Source organism: Pelodiscus sinensis, chromosome 9, assembly GCF_052426305.1.
Source record: "Pelodiscus sinensis isolate ZL-2025 chromosome 9, ASM5242630v1, whole genome shotgun sequence".
Taxonomy (NCBI): domain Eukaryota; kingdom Metazoa; phylum Chordata; order Testudines; family Trionychidae; genus Pelodiscus; species Pelodiscus sinensis.
The window spans coordinates 38,030,840-38,052,825 of NC_143060.1; the positions used below are offsets into that span (position 1 = coordinate 38,030,840).

Consider the following 21,986-nt stretch of genomic DNA (forward strand, 5'->3'; position numbering starts at 1 on the left):
ACCTGCACCTTCTCCCTGCACTCCTGCCCAGGTCACAACTCCTTCTGTCACCAACTCTCCCCCAGATCCCTTGCCTCCACCTGCACCCCAATCCCTTATCCCAAGTAGGGATGTGAATGACTAGTCAACTATCCAATAAGCAAATAATTATCAGATTAGTCGACTAGAGTGTTGACTAGTCACGCCTTGCTGCCTCTGAGAAAGAGGCAGCAGGGGAAGAGGGTACTTCAAAGCAGCAGTGTCAAGTGGAGCATGGGGTCAGCTGGGGACTCTGGGCTCCATGCAGCACTGCCACTTTGAAATGTGGCAGGGAGCATGAGGCCAGTGCTTTCGCCTTTGAAGTGTAGCAACAGCCTTGGGGCAGTTGCTACACTTCAAAGATGGAGCCGCCCTTATCGACTAATCGAATCGTTGATGAAATAGCATCAACTATTCAATTATCCCATTAATCTAAATTTAACATCCCTAACCCCAAGCTCCCTTCTGCACCCAACCTCCATCCCGCACTTCCTCCATCAATATCATGGAAGAGTGTGGCCCTTGACCACTTACCAAATTCTTGGAAGACCTCTCCCTCTCAAAAATTATTGCCCATCCCGGCCCTCAAATACCTGGAGAAGGAAATCAATTTTTTACCTTCCAACTCAACCTTTTGGAACCATGCCCTGAGGAGGGAACCTTTATCCACTGAAACTATTACATAAGTAAAAGTTCAGAGGCCCAAACTGGATAAACAGTGACCCATGGATACCTAGGATTGCATGTTCTGAAAAAAACGGTTATGAACTTGTGACCAGAGAAAAAACCCCTTTGTGGGGTCTCAAGGACTTGTCGCCTGCCAGAGCCATTGTAGGAGTCGGGTGATCTCTGGTAAGCTTGTTAGCATGCATGTAAGCTCTCTTTGTTAGTTGTAATAGGTTTACTCTAATGCTTTCACCTTAAAGTTAAGTGTTCTTGCTTAGAAAGAGCTGTGTGGTAACACAACTCAAAGTTATTAAGCTTTATAATCTCTGAGGAGAACAGTAAAGCAGTCTGATTGCTGAGGAATTCACAATGTACACAGGGATCTGGAAATACCAGTCAGGGGAGAGAGAAAGAGACACTTGTGTTTCTGTCCAACAGAAGAGAAGGCAAGGGAGTTGAAAACCTATGAGTGGGGGCCCTTGCTGGACCATATGAAGGAAATACAAATGCTGTTGTTCTTAACTGTGATACCCCCTTCTTTTAAGTTGTTAATAGTAGAGTGAAGGGTAGTTCATGAAACCCCATGCCTAGTATTTAAACTCTATCCAGTTTCTCAGAGGAACTTGAACTGAGAAAGATACATGCTTCAAAAGGTTCTCCCAGAGAAGTCATATCTGTATTACAAATTTCAGAACTGGGAATAAATAAGATAGCCAGCTGCAAACTATATGCCATGCAAAATTTTGGAGAATAGATAGAAAACATATTCAAACCCAATCAGCAGAATATGACTTATTCAGAATCCTAATTTTACATATCTATTCTAATCCTAGAGTTCTCAAACTTCAATGTACCACAACCACCTTCTGACATGACCCCGGGAGGGGGAACCTGAAGATTGAGCCTGCCTGAGCCCTGGCACCGCAGATGTGGGGGGCAAAGCCATAGCCCCACCATCCCCCAAAGCCTAAGGGCTTCAGCCCATGGCAAGTGATTTGTAACTTCAGCCCTGGATGCTAACAAGTCTAAACCAACGCTGGCTACCTTCTTACAATAGGGTATTGACCCATAGTCTGAACACTGCTGCTTGAATCTACCCTTTTTCTGTTACAAATAGCTTGCTGCTGTACTGGAGACAATTCCAGACCATGTCTTCTCATGCTACCTGGTAACATGTAACATTAACTAGAGCAAACTGACATACTGTCCTGTCACAGAAATCAGCACACTAGTTGGCCATGCCAACAAGCTCTTCTCTAAATCTCTATTGCTTTGCCCTCTAATTAGGAGACATGCTTTTCTGTTTTTAAAACAACTGTTTTAGTCATCATAAAAATCCTAAAGTATAAAGACAGTTTATAGATCAAACAGGAGGGATAGGCAAGGAACCAATGAGTATTTCCCTGTGCAACACTTCAAGTTAGAACAAAATAAATCTTGACGTGTAGTCTTTAATTATACTACCAGAAATCATGCTATCTATATTGCTCAAAGTTTCCACTGTCTGAGATTCTTTTTCTCTAGCCAAAAGGATTTGATTTTTAGCTCTTTGAGGTTAGAAAAAGTATTGAGACTATAGCAAGATGATCAGGTGTCAGTAATTGTTTTAATAGTTTCCTTTTGGCTACCAAATCTAGTGAACTTCATACAACTGCAAGAAATTCCAATACACATTCACTCTAAAATTAACACTAATTTCCTCTTCTAGTCTCTTGTTTGGTCTCCTGGGATTTCTGGTCCCTCTTTTGATACTACCCACTAAGTAGCAACAGTTGCTTACAAATGTACTCAGTTTCATACTATGGACTGGCTAACAACAACAACAACAATCTGTACTTCCTTCGCTCTTCAGCAACAGCAAAAGACCACATCTATGCCTCTACTTCACCTGAGGCTCTGGGCAAGAGCAGCAGGGCAGTGCGGGGTGGGGCAGCTGAAGTGCTGGCACTTGATAGCCTCCCAGCCAAACTAGTTTGGATCACCTGTCAGAGGCTCCAAGATCTACCAGTAGATCCTGATCTACTGGTTAGTGACCACTGTCTTACATATCACAACACATGTAACACAGCACAATGTAGGAGCATCAAAGCAAAATAAAGAACACCTACTTAAGCAACTGAATGATTCTATGAGCAAGAGTAGCACACTCTTCCCCTACCTTACAAGGGAATTTCAAAACAGAGAGAGCAGAGAGAAAAAGAAAGGAAGATGTCATGTCCTTTATTCATAATGCCATTAAGCAAGACTGAGCCCTTTACATGAGAGACAGGTCAAGTGCACCTGTGATTCATCAGCTGTCCTCCAACTGGGCTTAAGACAGTGGTTACTAACCAGTAGATCAGGATCTACTGGAAGATCTTGGAGCCTCTGACAGGTGATCCTAACTAGTTTGACTGGGAGGCTATCAGCTGCCCCACCCTGCCGCTCTTGCCCAGAATCTCAGAGCTGCCCCAGGGAGCCTCCTGCTTGTTGCGCAGAGTGGGGGAGACAGAGGCAGGGAGGTGCTGATGCCACTCCATCCCACTCCCCTGTACACAAAGTGAGGAGGCTGGAGCCTCAGCGAAGGGGTGAGGCAGGGGCAGGGCCTTGGCAAAGGGGCAGGGCAGGGATATTTGGGTTTGAGGTAGATCCTGGACTGAAACTCAAAAAAATGCAGATCTCAGACCCCTCAGATGAGCTAGTGAGTAGGGCCCTTGAAAGGGAGCAAAAGTGTTTAGTGACTCTTAGCTGGGTGACCTGGGAGTAGTAACTTCTGGATAGGATTGAAGAGCTGCTGTGCTACGTTACTATACTTTAGGAATTTTGGAGGAACTGCTTGTACACAGATGGATTTGTAGACTAGGGCTTTTATATCAATTAAGCTGCTGAGACCATATTTTTGTAAATATCCTCCCCCCCCCCCCACCCTTTGAATTCTGATTAAAACTAGGGAAGTGAACATGAGCTCATCTGTTAACGTGCATAGTTACACTTCCCACCACCACCGCTGCCTTTGTATCAGAGGCAGCAGCACAGCGGTGGAGGATTGGGGAAGGAAGCCTGGTACATGCAGAGAACTGGCCAACAGTGCAGGGTGTGTGTGTGTGTTGGTGGGGGGGGGGGGGAATGTGTGGGGAAACTGCTTACAAAGTCAGCTCCCTGTGAGCACCAGCTCCCACCTACACTCCTCCTCCCCTGCTGCCTCCAATATAGCTCCCCATCTATTGCCTCATGAAAACTTTGATTTATTAACTGTAGCAAACCCCATCTTTCTGAACTCCCCCAAATCTCTTCCGATATGCTTCAGGTGTCAATTTAAACTTTTACAGCAGAAGTTATTTGCACGACTCAGAACTTCCATCATCCTGCACAGGAACACAAGAAAATGTATTCAGGGTGTGGAACGAGCCTTCACTCTGCGTGGCCACCCAAATCCCCTCTCCCTTAGTCCTGCTTCCCCAAGGGCCTTCCCTCAGTAAGGGAAACAGATACTCAACTCTGTCCTCTACCCAATTTAGTTCACAGCTTATCTCAAAATCATTCATAATATCTTATTGTGACCCTTTAAAAATGTAACAATTAAGAATCTATGCCACACAAAGAACCAGATATACAGGCACTGTCCCCACATCCCAGATCAGGGTGCTGCTGGATCATTCCTTCCAATTCATGTTTGTTGTTGGCATCTCCCTCTCTTTCTATCCATATTGTCATTCCTTTTCTCAATCAACTAGCTAGCTTTAACCATTTTTCCTCCATGATCAAGCTTCCTTTCTTCCAGTTGCAGCATTTTCCACTCTTGGTGGCATTCTGATTTCTTATCCTTGATGCTGAGTGCACTGGTCTGTGGAACATCTCCTTGATCACCTCATGCTCTGTAGAAGTGGCACATTCCTCTGTGTCCCAGTTTAGGGTAGAATCTCGATTCTCCCTCACATCTGAGCACAACATGGACTCATGGAGTGACTTTTACTTGATCAGCTGTTGGCAAACATCTCTCTGCACAAACTCAAATGGTTCTTTCTTTAGGCTTTCATAATTCATGCTTGATACCGATCTTCCTGAACAGACTGCTTTCATTCAGGGCTTCTCAACATGTGGCCCGTGGTGCAGTTTAGGTTTATGTGGGGCTCAAATATGGCCCACAAGTGGGATCCTTTGAACATGGCCTCCACTGGGAACACATTCCACAACAGCAAGTCAATATAATGGTCTTTTGTTGATATGCGTTTTAGTAGTTAAATTCCTGGACTGTCATTGCTCATTAAAAGTGCTTTTATATGGATGGAAATCGGATAAAAATTGCATTTTATTAATATCAGCAGAACTGATTTAAATGGGGCCTGCGTGTTGTTTAGTCTTGCCTTAATCTTTGTATTCATGCCCATCAGTATGAAAGAAGCTATTTGCATATACAGGCAGTCCCCGACTTAACACGGATCCGACTTATGTCGGATCCGCACTTACGAACGGGGCTTTTCTCGCCCCGGAGCTCGCGGGCAGCGGGACGGCCCAGAGCGCAGCGGTCCCGCCACCGCATCCTCCAGGGCCAGAAAAGCTGCTCCAGGTCTCCCTGGTGTGCTGGGGGGGACTCCCCAGCACAGCAGGGAGACCCGAGCAAAGCCGCACAGTTGGCGGGACCCCGCTGCCCGTGCGGCTTTGCTCCTTTGCCTCGGAGCAAAGCCGCACAGGCAGCGGGGTCCCCCGCCTCTGCAGCTTTGCTCCTGTCTTCCTGCTGTGCACAGGAGCCTGTGCCTGTGCGGCTTTGCTCCGGGCAAAGGAGCAAAGCCGCACGGGCAGCGGGGTCCCGCCGCCTGTGCGGCTTTGCTCGGGTCTCCCTGCTGTGCTGGGGGGGGAGGGGGCGCAGCTAGTGCGCGCCCCCACCCCCCAGCAGACCAGGCTTTTGTTGCGGGACGCCTGGGGTAGAGCAGCTGGGGTGCTGCCGGGTTGGTGCTGCGGGGACCTACCCGGCAGTGCCCCAGCTGTTCTGTCCCAGGAGTCCAGATTCAGCCGCTGTTGAAACTGATCAGCGGCTGATTCCAGGAAGCCCGGGGCAGAGTAACTCCGCCTAAGGCTTCCTGTAGTCAGCCGCTGATCAGTTTCAGCAGCGGCTGAATCTGGAGCCAGTTCCGACTTACATACAAATTCCACTTAACAAACCTCTAGTCCCTATCTTGTATGTAACTGCCTGTATATGTAACCACACTTAAGTTGTATACCTTGCCATGTGCTGAGAATATCATTGTGGCCCCCTGGGGCTTCCAAAGTTGAGTAGCCCTGTTCTAACAATGTCTTACACTAGCACTGCAAAACTTTTGTTACCCAGGGCTGTGGAATGTTTCTCATTCCACCCTCTCTCCTCTCACTTCCCCCAAGCAACATATGGCTACATAATTTCAGCAGGCCGGCTCAGCACTAGGTCAGTGGAAGCATTTCTCCCACTGACTTATCTACGCTGTTCATAGGGCTGCTCTTATGTCAATAGAGCTCTGTCCAGTCAGCATAACACGCTACACAAGCAATCTTGCAGCAATGAACCTGTATCAATACTGCTAAGCTACTGTAAGTGAAGACATGGCTCAAAACAAAGGTTTCGTTTCTTACAAAAGCCTCTTAATAAGCTTTACAATTTTTCCACACTTCTAGGAAAAACACAAAAGAGTTAGGCAAAGTACAACACACACTTGTATGCAAAACTCTCCTTCCATTTTGTCACTTCAGAATTCTTTGTATTTTACCAGTGCCTGAGAGAATCTCATAAACTCACTACCCGTACCCAATTCCCCTGCTCAATCTCCCTTTTTGTTTAGCAGGGTGCAGCTTTTAAAAGTTCCAGCAGTTCTTTGTTCCAGATTTCCCACTTGAAAGACCCTTGCCTTGTGTCAATGCAGAGTATGGGCCCCAGCAAGCTCAGAGGTAGACTTCTAAGGGCTACTGTTCTCAGTCTCTAACCCCGTGGTCACCAACAGGTCAATTGCGAGGCGTCTGTGCCCTCCCCCCCCTCAAGAAGCCCCACTACCTACCTCCAGAGAGGTAGTGCCGGCTTCCCGCGGGTGGACAGAAGTCCCACAGCTTAATGCCACTTCCAGGGAGTCCGGAAGTGCATTGGCTGCTCTGCTGGACGTGCTGCGGGAGGGGGCGTCGGCCCTGGAAGAGCTTGGCAACTTCCCTGCACCGGTGCTGGAAGGGTGAGTTGGCCCGGAACAGGTACGCGTGGGGTTTCCCTGCACCGTAGGGGATAGGGGGTCGGCCCTGGGGCAGGCACGCACAGGGTTTCCCTGCACCGTGGGGCGGGGGGGGAGGGGGAATCCTGGGAGGAGGCAGATGCAGGGAACTCTCTGCCTCCACTGGCACCCCGCCCCCTGTCCCCAGACTCCAGTCCCCACTCCCCAGCCACAATACTCTGTCCCCACTCCCTGAACTCTGTCCCCAGCCACAGAACTCTGTCCCCATTCCCATCCCCACTCCCCGAACTCTGTCCCCAGATACAGAACCCTGTCCCTCTGCCCTCCCAGCACCCTGTTCCTCTCCCCTGCCCCCAGCCGCAGAACTCTGTCCCCACAAAATGTATAATTATAAATGCTTCATTTTAGATTTAAATAGCATGAATAAAAAACAGACCATTTATTTCATAACTATAAACATGTGATTTTAATTGTATATATCGCATAATTTTAAAATAAACTGTTTATCAGAGTGTGTAAGTAAGGGCTGGGGATAGCAAGTGATGGACAGGAGGAGAATAGAAAGGGCAGGGCTTCAAGAAGGGGCGGGGCTTCAGATCTTCGCCTGTTCTGAGATTTAAAACATGATCTTGGGTGTAAAAAGGTTGGAGACCACTGCTCTAACCCCTGGTACATATCTAAAGCCATTGTAGACTTTTCCCATGGATGGATAAAATGTGCTCCCTGCAGAAGTTAACTTTTTTGCAAGCAGCATGATAGTAATCAAACAGAAAGTGACATAATGCTAACGTGACAAAAATCATTAGTACAATATTCATATGACTATTTTTAAAGAATGGTAAAAAGAGTAAGGGTAGTCTTTGTGTGGTTTTTGAATCCTGTGAATAGTTCTTAGGATTTCTACAGAGGAATTGTATTAAAACATTCCACAAAGCATATTTTCTAAAATATTTCAAGATACATCAAGTTTGAAATTCTTGCTATTTTCCATAAGCCCCAGAAGAAATTTTACAAAAAAGGTGACTATTTTCTAAAGCGCACATACAACTTGTTTCCCAACCAAAAATAAAGAAAGAAAATAAAGCCACTAGATAGAACTCAGACTAGGGATGTGAAGGACTAGTCGACTATCCGATAAGCTTTGCTTATCAGAGTCAACAAGTTTGTCGACTAGTTGCTCCCCCGCACCCTTTTGCTGCCTCTATCAGAAAGAGGTAGCAAGGGAGGGGGGAAGAAGACGGTACTTCAAAGTGGCAGCGCTGCGTGGAGCCTGGGGCCGGATCCTGGGCTCCAGGAAGTGCTGCCACTTAGAAACACCTCTGAGAGAGCCCGATGTCAGGCCCCTCCCAGCATTTCAAAGCGGCAGCGCTGCCTGGAGCCCCAGGTGATCCCGAGCTCTAGGCAACGCTGCCACTTTGAAATGCCAGGAGGAGCCTGATGCCAGGCTCCACAGCGTTTCAAAGCAGCAGCGACGCATGGAGCGGCAGTGAGCAGGGAGCCCACAGCCGCTCCACATGGCACATTCACCTTTAAAGTGTAGCAACAGCTCTAGGGCTAACTTCAAAGGCAGAAACACTCTAGTCGATGCGTTTTGCATCGATTGTTTGACTAGTCAGTATTCGCATGGTACCCATATCTGTCCAGAGTATGACATTGCTAATAGTGATTTGAGGTAAGCTTTAAGAAAAGAAAGCCCAGCAGAACAAAGATGACAACGTGCCTATTTACAATACTGTACTGACAAAAAACATAGCAGCCAGAGTCACAGCTTCTCATGACTCTCAATCAGTCTCTTCCTTTTCTGGCTATTTTGAGTTTATTATACATTTCTCTGACTGCATGCCTTATACCCAAGACAATTAAAAACAGGTAAATGAATGGGTGGTCGGTGCAGCTGGGGCTGGAGGAGGCAGGCCCCAGCTCCACCTTCAGCCCGGCCCCCTCCACAATTTAAGATATACAGCTGAGGTAAGATTTGTTACTTGTATTTTAAACTATTTTCCTTTGGGGATACCTAGGGATATAATAGCATAGTCGAGTAATCGATTAACCGATGAGCAAAAGGTTATACGTTAATTCTATAGACTACATGTATTTCCCTCCCCTCCCCCAGCCAGAATTTTTTTTTTTTTTAAGCAGGCTGGCCATCAGCCCAGCCCAGTCCTAGCTTGTGACGGGTCTGGGACCTACCCCCTGCTGCAGCTCTGCATTTAAAGTGTATTAGGAGCTGGGTGGATAAGCAACCCAGCTCAGTTCCAGCTCGCACCAGATCCAGGAGCTGCTGCCACCCTGCACTGCTGCCTCTATCAGAAACAGCACAGGATGACAGGCAGCCTGTCCACGAGGGGAGCTGGTTTTTAAACAGAATCCCCTTGAGGACCAGTTCCCACCTGGCACCCCATGCTGCTGCCCCTGATACAGAGGCAGCAGCATGGAGTGGCAGAGGGCTCCTCAGGAGTGAGGATAGAGCATCCTGGCTGCCAGCCCCACCCTGGAGGACTACAGAATAGTTGACTAACTGATAAGAATTCATGAAGTTACTCAACTATTCAATTAACCGATATTTAATATCCCTGGCAATCCCCTGTCTTTACTTACACAACAGATTCCACTTAACAGCAACCTATTAACTTTCCTTCAATAGAAACATTTTGCCTGGAATGATCCAACTGACTAGAAGGTTAATTGGTCTAATTATTGGTAACATTTGCTGTTTATTGGCAATTTTATTGAATGCCATGTGGAAGTCATAGCCACACATAGGTTTGCAGAATTGAAGCCAAGGATGTACCAAGCCCTAGGATAGTCTGTGTGCAGGGCAATAGCAGAGAATCTTGTGATCCATCCCTTCATTCACTTCCAGCTCTTGAGTATTTTGATTGACAATTGCAGCAGATTGCATCCCTGTCCATCTTGGCTACTAGCTCTATCAATTACTATCCTCCAGGAACTTATTTGAACTAGGGATATTAAGATACATTTGTGTAAACATGTAGCTGCTGAATTTTTCTTAGCGATTCAAAGTTTGGGGGGGGGAGGGGAGGAGAGAGAAGAGAACAAGCAAGAGTCCTTACAGAAAGCTGCCCCCACCCCTCTGTTGCCCCTCTCTCAGAGGCAGCAATGTGGGGCGGGGGCATGCCAGGAAGGTGCACAGGAGCTGGCATGGGCCTTTTCCCCCTGCTGCCTGAGAATTAGAGGCAGTGAGGAGTAGAGATGTTAATTTTGGTTAATCAGCTAATCAAGTAGTTAATGGAATTTTCATCCACTACTCAATTAGTCAATAAAAGGGGTGCTCTCTATCCCCGCTGCACCTCTGCCTTTGAAATGTAGCAAGAGCCACCAGGTGGCTCTTGCTACATTTCCAAGGCAGAGGCACAGCAGTTGGGATCCCGCTTCAGTTCCCGCTACACTTCTGCCTCCCCACACTATGGAGAAAGTGCAGGGGGAACCAGTTTCTAAGCCAGCTCCCCCAGCACCAGTTCCTGCTCTGCCCCCTTACTGCCTCTGATATAGAGGCGGGGGTGGGGAGAGGTAGATGACAAATGCAAGTAGTCAACTCAACTACCCAATAAGCATAGGCTTATTGGGTAGTTGACTATTTGACTACTCTTTTACATCCATAGCAGGGGGAGGGGAGGAGCAAATGTAACCATGATGGTTAACTGATAAACTCAGGCTTATCAGTTAGCAGTGTTCACAGATACACAGTAATTTCCCTATTTTGAACCATATCCTGTGGCAACTAGTTCCATTGTGTCAGGCCTGCACAACTCAGAAAGCAGCGAGGGCCATATTACTCCAAAGAAAACAGCTGCGGGCTACAAGTAAGGCTGCCAGATGCTCTCCCAAAAAATACCAAACACGCGGGCTAAAAGTTTTTGTTGAGAATAAAAAAAATTAAAAAAAAAAAAAAACCACCACACACACACACACACACAAAAACCCCACACCACCACCATCCATGTTGGGCATACAAAAAAACCCCCGCACCACCCGGCATCAGCACACAACCACAGATTTTGTTGAAAGCTCAAGATTTTGTTGAATAAATTCACACGCAAGGGAAAGACTCTCAGTCACACACAAAGAGAAGAAATATCTCACGGAGCAAAATTTGTTCCTTCTAATACAAGTTATAATATCGATGGGACGTAGATTTTACCAGCTGGCGAGCTGTGACAGGGCGACCCACCCTGCACTCCTATAGCACTGACCCCTGTGCTGCATGGGGAGCGCGGTGTTCTGACAGCAGTCTGTGCTGTGCAAGCGGCCACTCAGCTGAGCGGCGTGCAGCAGGACTAAGCCCTGGGACGGGAGCTGGAAGCAGGGGCGGGGCCGCACGTGGGCAGAGGGCGGGGCCAGAGCAAGTGCGTCCCTGACATCGGGGGAGAGGCGCCGGCATAAGAGTGCGCCGCATTCAAAAGGGGAGTAGAGGAGAGCGGAAGAGAGGCGGGAGGAAATATTATTTCCTAAAGTCATCGCGGGCTGCACAGTGAACCCCTTCGGGCCGCATGTTGTACAGTGTATTGTGTGAAGTAGTATTTCCTTTTTCTTTTCTTTTTTTAAACTTGCACGACTCCTGGTTCTTGATGTTTATTCCTTCACCTCACTTCTTTATTTGCTTTCTCCACATAATTCATGATTTTATATAGATTTCTATCATATCCCTTGTTAATCATCTTTTGGAAGTTGAAAAATCCCCGTCTTTTTAAACTCTCCTCATACAGAAACTGTACCAAACCCTTAGTCATTTTTGTTGCCCTTCTGTGTATCTTTTCAAATTCTAATATCTTATTGAGCTGGGGTAACTAGAACTGCAAACAGTATTCAAGTTTTTAGTATCATGGATTAAGATATTCAACAGCATTAAGATATTCTATCTACTTTCTTGAAAACAGTCTAATTATAATTAGATAAAACCATTGTTGGTTCAAGAAAGTTCTTTAAACAAAAGTCTCCACAACAGAAAAAAGCCAGTTAGTAAGGGGTATGCTTAGCTTACATCTTGTGTGTGGAATTACAATGTCATCTGAAGAAGTGGGTTGTGCCCATGAAAACTCATGATACCATCTACATGTTTTGTTAGTCTTTAAAGTGCTATCAAATTATTTGTTGTTGTTTTTATTAAGTTTACTTGCAGTTTAATTTGATTCTTCAACATACTGCTCTTTTGGAGACTCTAATGCCAAGTTCTTCAGCATGACAAAACCTTTATATTTTAGTATCTATTATGAAATGTTAAATCCACAGGCATGTCTCAAAGATAAAATGAGCTTTTGTAGAAACAACCAAAGTTTATTGGTATTTAGTCTGTACTATACCGGAACCCTCTGCATTGATTTCAGAAAGCACAACAAACTAGAGTACAGTTTTAAATATTTACAGTATTTCAAATTTTTTATTTTGTTAGAGTAATTTTATAAGATGAATTGGCCAGTGGACATACCGTCACCTAACAAATTTAGAACATGCTGTTAAAAAAAAAAATCAACTTACCCAAATAAGAATTTATATTCTCAGACAGTTACAAAAGCGGGATAGGTTGAGGCAGAACAGTGTGTAGTGTTTAGAATGAACTGCTTGTAAAGTATTTTTTTTTTAGCAAAAAAAAGTCTTAAAGGGAAGAAAGTCATTTTTCACATGATCTCACTTAGAAAAAATCTGTTTCAAATTGCCCTACGTGTCCTGGCCTCCAGCCTGTTTTATTGGAGGCCTTTCCTGTACAGTTCCATAGGGGATAGGAATCTCTCAAAAAATTTCCTTAAAAGGATGTGTTAGATACACTCTATATATGGCATTATGTAGCTACAGAGGCCAACAGTTCTGAGTACAGAAAAGCTATCTATTCTTTATATTCAAAGGCAGGTTACTACAAAAAAATTAAGATATCTGTGAGCATCTTAATTCAAAAGACAAGGTTGAAAGAAAATAAAGTTTACTGAAACTTCATCAGCAGGAAACAATGAATCAGTCATCCCCTTATGGTACTGATCTGGCATCAAGAATGTAGCAACATTCTCTCTAAAATTAAGTCACATTTGAAACTGCATTCAAAACAACTTCAGATGTACACTTTAACACGCAACTATTACTAAAATGCAACTGAAATGACTTAATTCAGAGACACCCAAACCCAATACCTCAGCTTGGTTCAATCAGGTCACAAGCAAATGGTCTCACACTCAATTCAAACTATCTTTTATGATGCATACAATAAGCTTAAGTAATACAGTTAATCTTTTTTGTACATGTTATTAAACCTTGGATGTTGACTTCAGTAAGCTTTGTTTCATTTCTTACAGTTTCAGTAAAAACTTAAAAAACACCCAATAGCACCAGAGGACTGAGAAAGTGGGTTGTACCCATGAAAGCTCATAATACCATCTCTACATGTTTTGTTAGTCTTTAAGGTTCTGCTAGACTATTCGTTGTTTACGTTTTTCCAGTTACAGACTAACTTGGCAATCCCTCTGAAGTTTCAGTAAACATTGTGGTAGACTAATCAATTGAAGTGTTATTGCAATAAATATTAAATTTCTCTTATTGGAAAAATAATAAGTGTTAGAACTTAGGTACATATTAGTCATCTAAAAGGAGTGAGAAGTTCAGTATCTCAAATAAGAGCCTATTGGTGTTCTGGCACTTTCAAAATGGTCAGTATTTCAAGAGGCTATTTTTAAAGAAACCTGACATTAAATAAACCACAGTGGTTTGGTAACTGGCTGAAGCTTTCTGGGAAAAAAAAATCACAGGGTACATGTAGACTACACCTCTCTGTCGACAGAGAGATGTAGATTAGGCACGTTGAAATTGCTAATGAAGCAGGGATTTAAATATCCCATGCTTCATTAGCATAAACATGGCCACCACTTTTTCTGAAAAAAAAAATGCAGTCTAGACAGGGATCTGTCGAAAAATAAACCCTTTTTCGACAGATGCCGTATTCCTTTAAAAAAAAAAAAAAGAGGTTTACAGGATGTCGAAAAAGGGTTTATTTTGACAGATCTCCATCAGGATTGCCATTTTTTTTTCAAAAAAGCTCCGTGTCAAAAAAAAAGCGGAAAAATGTTTATGCTAATGAAGCGAGGGATATCTAAAATCCCAACTTCATTAGCAATTTCGATGTGCCTAATCTACATCTCTTTGTCGACAAAGAGATGTAGTCTAGACACAGTGACACCGCTTAGAAACTTAATTCTGTTTGCCTATCTGTCATACATTGGCAACCCTCAGGCTATGTCTACACTCGCGGCTTCTTGCGTCAGAAGTATGCAAATGAGGCTAAGTGTGGAATATCACCACGCCTCATTTGCATCCCTAAGGAGCCGCCATTTTTGCAGAAGAAGTTCTTGCACCAGAAGGAGCTGTCTACACTGCCCCTTCGTGCACAAGAAAACCCCTCTTGCGCAATGCCAATTATTTTCAGGAACAAGAGGGTTTTCTTGTGCACGAAGGGGCTCAAGAAAATGGTGGCTCATTAGGTATGCAAATGAGGCTTAGTGATATTCCACACAGCCTCATTTGCATACTTCTGATGCAAGAAGCCGCGAGTGTAGACCTAGCCTAAGAGCTCTGACAGTCAGAATGTTTACTAGTTTACTCCAGTGCAGGGCTACTCAACTTTGGAAGTCCTGGGGGCCACAATGGCATTCATAGCACATGCCAAGGACCACAACTTAAGTGTGGTTGTATATACATGCAAATATATATGCAAATAGCTTCTTTCACATTGACTGCATGAATACAAAGATTAAGGGAAGACTACACAACACAGGCCCCATTTAAGTCAGTTCTGCTGTTACTAATAAAATGCAACGTTTACCCGATTTCCACCCACATGACAACACTTTTAATAAGCCATGATAGTCCAGGAATTTAACTACTAAAATGCATATCAATAGAAGACCATTATATTGACTACTTTTTTGTTTTGGTTCCCACCTGTGGGCCGCATGTTGAGCCCCACACCAAACCACACCACACCACAGGCCACAAACAGACAGGCTCAGTAATTTCAGGAGATGTCTGATAATTCTAATCATTAATATATGGTGCAATACTAACAAATCAGTGGTGAGCAAAGTGCAGCCCATGGACCATATGTAGCCCATCAGGGTTCTGTGTGGTACCCGTGAGACATTTTGTTGCCCACATGCAGGGTTGCTAGATTCCACTAGTTTCCACCCAAAGTTTTTTTCCTACCAATAATACTCAAGTTACACAGACATAGAACAAAAGCAGGTGAAGTGAGATGCATGCTGACTGCACACATTGACTCTCTGAGCCATGTGCTCCTTCTGCAGCCAATGAAAGCGCTGCTATGGTTCAATTGGCATCCTGCAAATTCTAGGTACATAAGTGCAGTTAGCAAAACAGCCCTATCCCAGGAGACAGTCTTTATTACAACAGTCTTCTGACCCACTGAGAGGAAGGAGGGCCAGACATACAGACTACGTATGTTAAGGACTAGTCGATTCCCCCCCCCCCCCCCACCTTGCAGCCTCTGTCAGATATAGCAGAAGGGGGGAGAAGAAGGGGGTACTTCTAAGCATCAGCACCGCTTGGAGCCCAAGATCAGACGGGGACAGACTCCAGGCTTTGTGCGGTACTGCTGCTTTGAAACGCCACAGCGGCATTTCATAGGGACAGCAACAAGTGGAGCCGGGGATCAGCTGGGGAGTCCCCTGAGCACAAACTTCCACTCGCCTCCCTGTGTTGCTGCCTCTTTGGGAGGCAACGGGGGGAAGAAGGGGGAAGGAGGGGGCAGAGGGAAGTAGCTCCATGAGATCCGGCATGCATGAGAAGACAGTCTAAAAGCTGGCTCCCCACAGGCTCCCATCTCTCCCCCTTTTCTGTCTCTGATACAGAGGCGGTGGGGGCTGTGTGTAGTCATTAGGATTAACCCATAAGCCCAGGTTTATCTGTTAATCGTTCAAACCAACGACTATATGCTAACATCCCTAATAATTAGTAGATATGTGAAAGTGTAACCTTGTACACGGTTAGCCACCTTCTTGGTTACACAGGCCTCCTGGGATGTGTGGGGAGCTGACTTAAAAGCCCCTCCTGGGAAGCTGTCTCTCCTATCCTACACTCTTGGGAGAGGGGAGGCAGCAGCAAAGGCCAGAGCATTCAGGGGACTGGCCTAAAAGCAGGCTCCCTACACATACTGGTTCCGGGGAGCCACTTGTCCCCTGCACGTACCACTGAAATTTTCAGGGGTTATACATTTACTTCACTGCATTTTAACATCTCTACTAATTAGTGCACACACTTTTAGTACTTTAGTGTCAACTAAATGCATTAATAGAATGCAAACATAACTATGGACTTAACCAGCGTATCAGTATTCCCTCTATTTTTCCCCCTTCTGAGCAGATTTGTGTTTCATGCACCAGTATGGAGGCCATGTGATATATCTGTTGGTACCAGAGGTGTGTTAGTGTAAACAGTTAATCTTCACATTATGTGCAGCCTCCTCCACCCATATCAGAGGCAGCAGGGTGTAGCAGGAGCTTGTATGCTTGGGAAGCCAGCTTTTAAGTCAGCTCCCTGTGCATACCCGCACTGCTGCTTCTGATACAAAGGCCAGGTGGCTCCTGTTCCTCCCACCCCCACCCCCCGTGTAAATGTGTAACTGCTGACATTTTCATAACAAAATTCACGTGGTGTGGCAAAGGTTCTGAGTGTGGGAGGGGGAAATCAGGCCTGGGGCAGAGGGCTGGGATGCACAAGTGTGAGGATTCCGGGCTGCAGGCTCTGGGATGAAGCCATGTTGAGGGGTTTGGGTGAAGAAGCGTGTTCCACGGTTACTGCAAGGAGAGAGGACTCCCTCTACCCTCTCTCCTTTCAGCAGAAAATAGGTTGGGGAGAGGGAAGGGCAGAAAGGTGTCTTTCCGTGGCAGATCAGGGGGCTGCCGTTGGATGTTAGGCCCCTTCCCCTGGATGCAGCAGGGTCCAGCTGGGACTGGATTGGGGCTCAGCTGGATTGGGGCTCCAGCCATGGTGGATGGGTGGGTCCAGCCACTGCAGCTACCTTTGGACCAGGGGAGAGGTGCCAAGCTTAGGTTGTCCTTCCCCAGGCCATGGCAGGCCCCAGGCAGAGGTAGGTAGAGAAAGGGGTACCTTCCTCCAGCTGGTAGGTAGCCTTGGGCAGATTCCTTGAGCAGCTGCATAGTGCTAAGTAGGCAACTGCCTGGATGTGCAGCTTACAAGGAACTTAGCATCATATCTACATTTTGTAACTTGTTTCTTGTTGTGTAAGTGTATTTTTGAAAGAATGATACTTGTGTGTCACTTCTTCCAGTGCTGGGTCTACTGCACTCGAATACTGTATATTGTAAGTTCCCACTAAAGAAAATAAAAATGCTTTGGTCAATATTCCATAATTCCTATGTATCAGTTAATGCAGAGAATGCTTAGGAGTAACTGCTAATAAGGAACAACAGAGACATTTGTCTAAATCTAATATTTGTATATATTAACAAGTCACCTAACAAATCACAAAAATACTTTACAACAACAGAATTATTTCCACTGAAGTCCCATACTACCAAAGTCTGGAGTTTAAATATTTAAATTCTTTCACACATGTACACATTTACCTCACATGAGGAAGAAAAAAAAGACTGCAGAAAGCCTACATTTTTAGATCAGTGTGCAACAGTAAATGTGCAATCCTCTGTTACTATAAGAATGTAACGAGGTCTAGAAAAATTAGGCAAGGCAATTGAAACAGCATGGAAGCAAAATTATATAAAGTATGAAGAAGGAAAAGATACACAGAAATGCAAAGTTTATTTTAAAAATAGGTCAGACAAGAATATTGGAGTTTAGGTGAGGGTGGGGAGAGGAAATAAGGCCAACTAGTTCCGTTGGAGGCACCCAAGACTCTAACCTTCTCCCAAATCACCAGCCCTAAAGCTTTAAAAAAACCCTGAAGTTAGTATTGGAAATAAAAATGGTAAATTTAAATATTCAAAAAAGGTCACTTGTGGGCAAAGAACTGAGTTTAGGATTTTGGGTTTGCCCTGTAACAATCTAAAAAATTCTGTCAACTGTTGCAGGAGAAAAAGTCAAACTTGTTGGCATCATTCAGCCCAAATTTTCACTTGAAGGAATTTAAGTTTTCCTGCTTGGGAAGAGAGGCAGAGGTAATGTTCCATTCCTGCACACTTACAAAATGGGGAAGATGCTTTATTTCCAATGTTCTTTTAACCACCAATCTTCAGCCTAAACTTAAAACAATTCACGCAAACCCCTGCCCTTTATCCTTGCACTTGTGCTTGTTCTTTCAAGGTCACAACTGCACAGAGGATAACTGAAACTTAGTGACTTTCAAATGGATCAGAAAGACTATTCTGGTGTCAATTTCCTGCTGAAGCTGATGGGTTTTGCCAGGCACACTATGGAAAGTGGAAGAGAGATGCAGGAAACACAATATCATGCCAAATTTTCAGACTCACACTTCTCTCCACCCCTTCCCTCCTCCCCCAAACGAAGTTCAACATTCTTCCTTTGCACCTACTCTTCCTTTCCCAGTTGTGGGAAAATTTACACAATCTAAAATTATATTTAAAAAAATCCATTACCCCCAGCAGAAAGGGGTGAAAAATAAAGCATTTGGAGAACAGATTTGCTGAAGCCTGTCAACATACAATAAAAACTTAGATTAGTAAATGCCCCATCAACCCAGAAGTTTCATGCCTTTTGGTCTACAAGGATGGAGAAGATGCTTGATTTATTTGTTGGGGTAGAGATTGGAAAGAAATGGATACATGATTCTGGTCCAGCAAGAAAATATTTCCTCCCTTTCCCCCTACGCTGTCTGGCACCTTATGTTTTCCACAAGGCGGAAGCATAGACTTCTGCCAACCACAAGCCATTTCATCTGTAATATTACACTGAGCGGGAAGTAGAATGTCGGGCAAAATCTGTATCTCGACTGAGTCTAGTTTTATTTGGCACCCACTTTGTTTATTTGGCTTCATTTTATTACTGATACCACAGAAATACTGTGTCCAGTCTTTTGAAGGAAAGACAAAATATGGAATCAATATTTGTTCTGAGACCTTGCCTACAAAAGAAAATTGTAAACAGATTTAAGTTGGTACAAAGTGACTTAACTCCCTTATATGTGCACTCATTTGGTTTCTATCAGTTTAACTTAGGTCAGTAAGCAATTGACTTAGGATAAATTAATAGAAGGTACTCTTAAATTGAAACAAACAGCATCCACACAAAGGAGTTGCATGGATTTAACTAACTCAATGCAATGCTCTTCTGTAGACAAGACCTTAGAATGCTGCTGGAACTACCAATTATAAAGACCTCTGTTTCAACTTGTAAAATTATTTTTCCTTTGAACAGCCAAAAACCTTACCCAGATAGAAAGACATTACTTCTAATTAATATGCTCAAATATATAAACATTTTATCGTAACTTTACAAACAACTCTAGAAATCTAAACAAAATTTTGAAACAGCCATCTGCTGAGCCAGACTCTCCAAGGTTTGTAGTTAATTATAAAGGCAAAAAAATTCAAGGAAAAAATTGGATGTTTTACAAAATCCTCTACATATACTGTTCTAGACTTAAATTTAAAATAAACATGCACCCAATGACTCCACTACACTAAAAATCAGTATAAAAAGCATATTATGATTTATTTGATCTGATGCAGGATTGGTACTTTATGCCTGTGTTAATGGGATACTAATAAAAGCATCTTTCACAGAGCAGAAAAATGGAAATGAGAGAACAGTGAAATCAAACACTACAGGAAAAAAACCTTCAAAACTATACTATACATCCTTAGACAGTTGAAAAGTAGCCATGCTTCTTTAGAAGTTGTTTTAGTATCAAAAGACAGGCAGTTTATGTGTGAGATATTGTCACATACATTTTGCAAACATAAAAATAATCACAAGCAGCAACTACTGAATATTGTCTGTATCATGTATCTCTGCCACAACTATATGACTGCAAGAACATATTTTATTGTGGCTTAATTGTCACTGGAGCATACCTTCTTGCATTAGGCAATGAGATGAATGTGATGGTGGCAATCCTGAAATGTTTTATTTCCCCAAGAGACCAATGGAAACTAAAACCCCCAACAGCAGTAGCTGCTGCCGCCTCACCCTTTCTAGACCTCCTTTGTGCATCTCTTCTCCCCGCCCCCTTTTGGCTGGAGCAGCAAAGGGAGACAATGAGCATTCTGTGCACAGCGCCCACGCGGATTGGCTGGTCTCTCCCAGTACCCCATGATGTAATAGGATTGGAATGTGTTGGAGCTTTAGACTGGAAGCATTTCTCATCTGTTTCCCAGACCAAAGGGTTCACCAGTTAAAATCAAGGAGACAAATACCACCCAACACCTCCACCACTTTGCACATGTCTATTACACGTGATCGAATGCAAAGTGTGTTAAAACCCTAGCTGCAAAGGTTAGTCAGGAATGTCATCCCCCTCCCAAGTTGCTGTTGCAGACTAGAGAGAAAGGGAAGGGAGAGTGGAAAGCGATGTAAATGAAGGGATAAGAATAGTTGTAGGGGCATTAGCAATGGTGTAAACAGAAGGAATGAGTCCCAATGTTGGGGAGGGGGGAGATGAAAATGTTGTGGAAGGCACTGGCACATAGCTCACTAATACAGACACATAATACATAAGTCTGCTGTTCCTAGGAAACTCTAGGAAGGAACATTAACTTTGAAAACAGTAAAAAACAACCAATGGTCTAGCAACACCTTAAAGATTAACAAAACATGTAGATGGTACCTGGGCACAACCTACTTCATCTGAAGAAGTGGGTCATGCCCAGGCAAGCTCATGATAGTCTACATATTTTGTTAGTCTTTAAGGTGCCGCTAGACGATTCAGTTGTTTTTTTAAGTTTTTCCAGTTACAGACTAACTCCACTACCCCTCTGAAGCTTTGAAAACAGCATCCCACAACGTGCAATGCCATTTACTGACTAAAGACCAATATGCCCTGGGCAGCAGCATTTACCCAGTCCTTAATTCTTTCCAGGACTTGCCCAGGCTGAATCTTGGCATCTCCAGGCTTAGCAAATCAGAGCCCCATTGCCGGGCTTGTCGCATCCTTCGTAAAAAGTGGTGGTTTTTTTTTTGTTTGTTTTTTTCAGTACCAGGCTCCTGGCACGTCACACCCTCCACTCGAGGGGCAGCTCTGCCGGCGCGAGGCTCAGCAGGGCCGCAGGGGGATGCTCCTCCGACACCAGCCAGGAGCCAGCCCGCAGCCCCAGCGCATCCCTCGCTCTCCCCACGACGGTCACCATCACCGGAGCCCGTAGGGACCCCCCAGCAGCCTGCTCCCCCCAGGCAGCCCGCCCACCGCCAGGGAGCCTCGCCCGCCTTTGTCTGGCTGCCCCGCGCCGCGGAGGGAGGAGAAGACAAGGACGGACGCGGACCCTGCTCCAGGGGGCGGGCGGGCGCCGCTCTCCTCCCCTGCCCGGCGGCGGGAGCGCAGACAATGCAGGGGCCGCCCCTGCCCAGAGCGGGAAGAGCCCCCCAGCGGGGCAGCCCCGCGCGGACCGAGCCCCGGCCGGTCCCCACCTTGTTCTTGACCTCGGCGGAGAGCCCGTACGAGGGGCCCTTGTTGAAGTGACTCATGGCGGGTCCGTGTCCCCGGCGGGTGGCGGCCGCTCCCTGCGCTCTGCTCGCCGCGGGCTGGGGAGAGTCCGGCTCCGGCCCGGCCGCGGAAAGTTCTAGTCCCTCCCCCGGCCGCCCCCCGCGCGTGCCCCCACCCCCGCCGCCATTGGCGCAGCCCGCGGGCCAATGGGAGCCCGGGCAGAGAGGAGCGGGGGGCTTGGCTGGGGTGGGGAGGGGCGCGCGCTAGGTGAGGGTGTGGGCGGGGGGGGGGTTAGAGGCGGCCGGGGGAGGCGCTGCGTGGGGAGGCACCTGGGCAGAGGGGCTGGGAGCTGGGCGGGCGGGAGCGCGGGGAGGTGGCAGGTTGGGAGCTGGGAACAGCAGCGCGCTCTGCCCGGCAGCTTTGCCAAGGCCTGGGGGGGCGGGGGGGGGACGTCAGCAGGAAAGAATCCGCAGCCCTCAAACCTTGCGGCAACAGCAGCAGCGTTATGGAAAACTCATTTCCATGCCCTGGATCCTTGCTGTGGA

At 45.6% G+C, this 21,986-nt stretch overlaps 1 protein-coding gene across 3 annotated transcripts in view; it reads right to left on the reverse strand.

Moving 5' to 3' along the window:
- CNN3 (calponin 3) overlaps positions 1 to 21,595 on the reverse strand; it is a 41,170-nt gene extending 19,575 nt beyond the window's left edge. The window contains exon 1 of one of the 3 annotated variants that reach the window (XM_075936571.2): positions 21,426 to 21,595. In XM_075936571.2, the coding sequence (XP_075792686.1) occupies positions 21,426 to 21,482 (57 nt within the window). In that variant the 5' untranslated portion in view covers positions 21,483 to 21,595. Of the gene's footprint in view, positions 1 to 12,344; positions 12,369 to 19,876; positions 19,898 to 21,425 lie in introns of those variants that run through there. The other 2 variants (XM_006114138.3, XM_006114137.5) reach the window with 2 other exon arrangements.
- Positions 21,596 to 21,986: the final 391 nt, after the last annotated feature.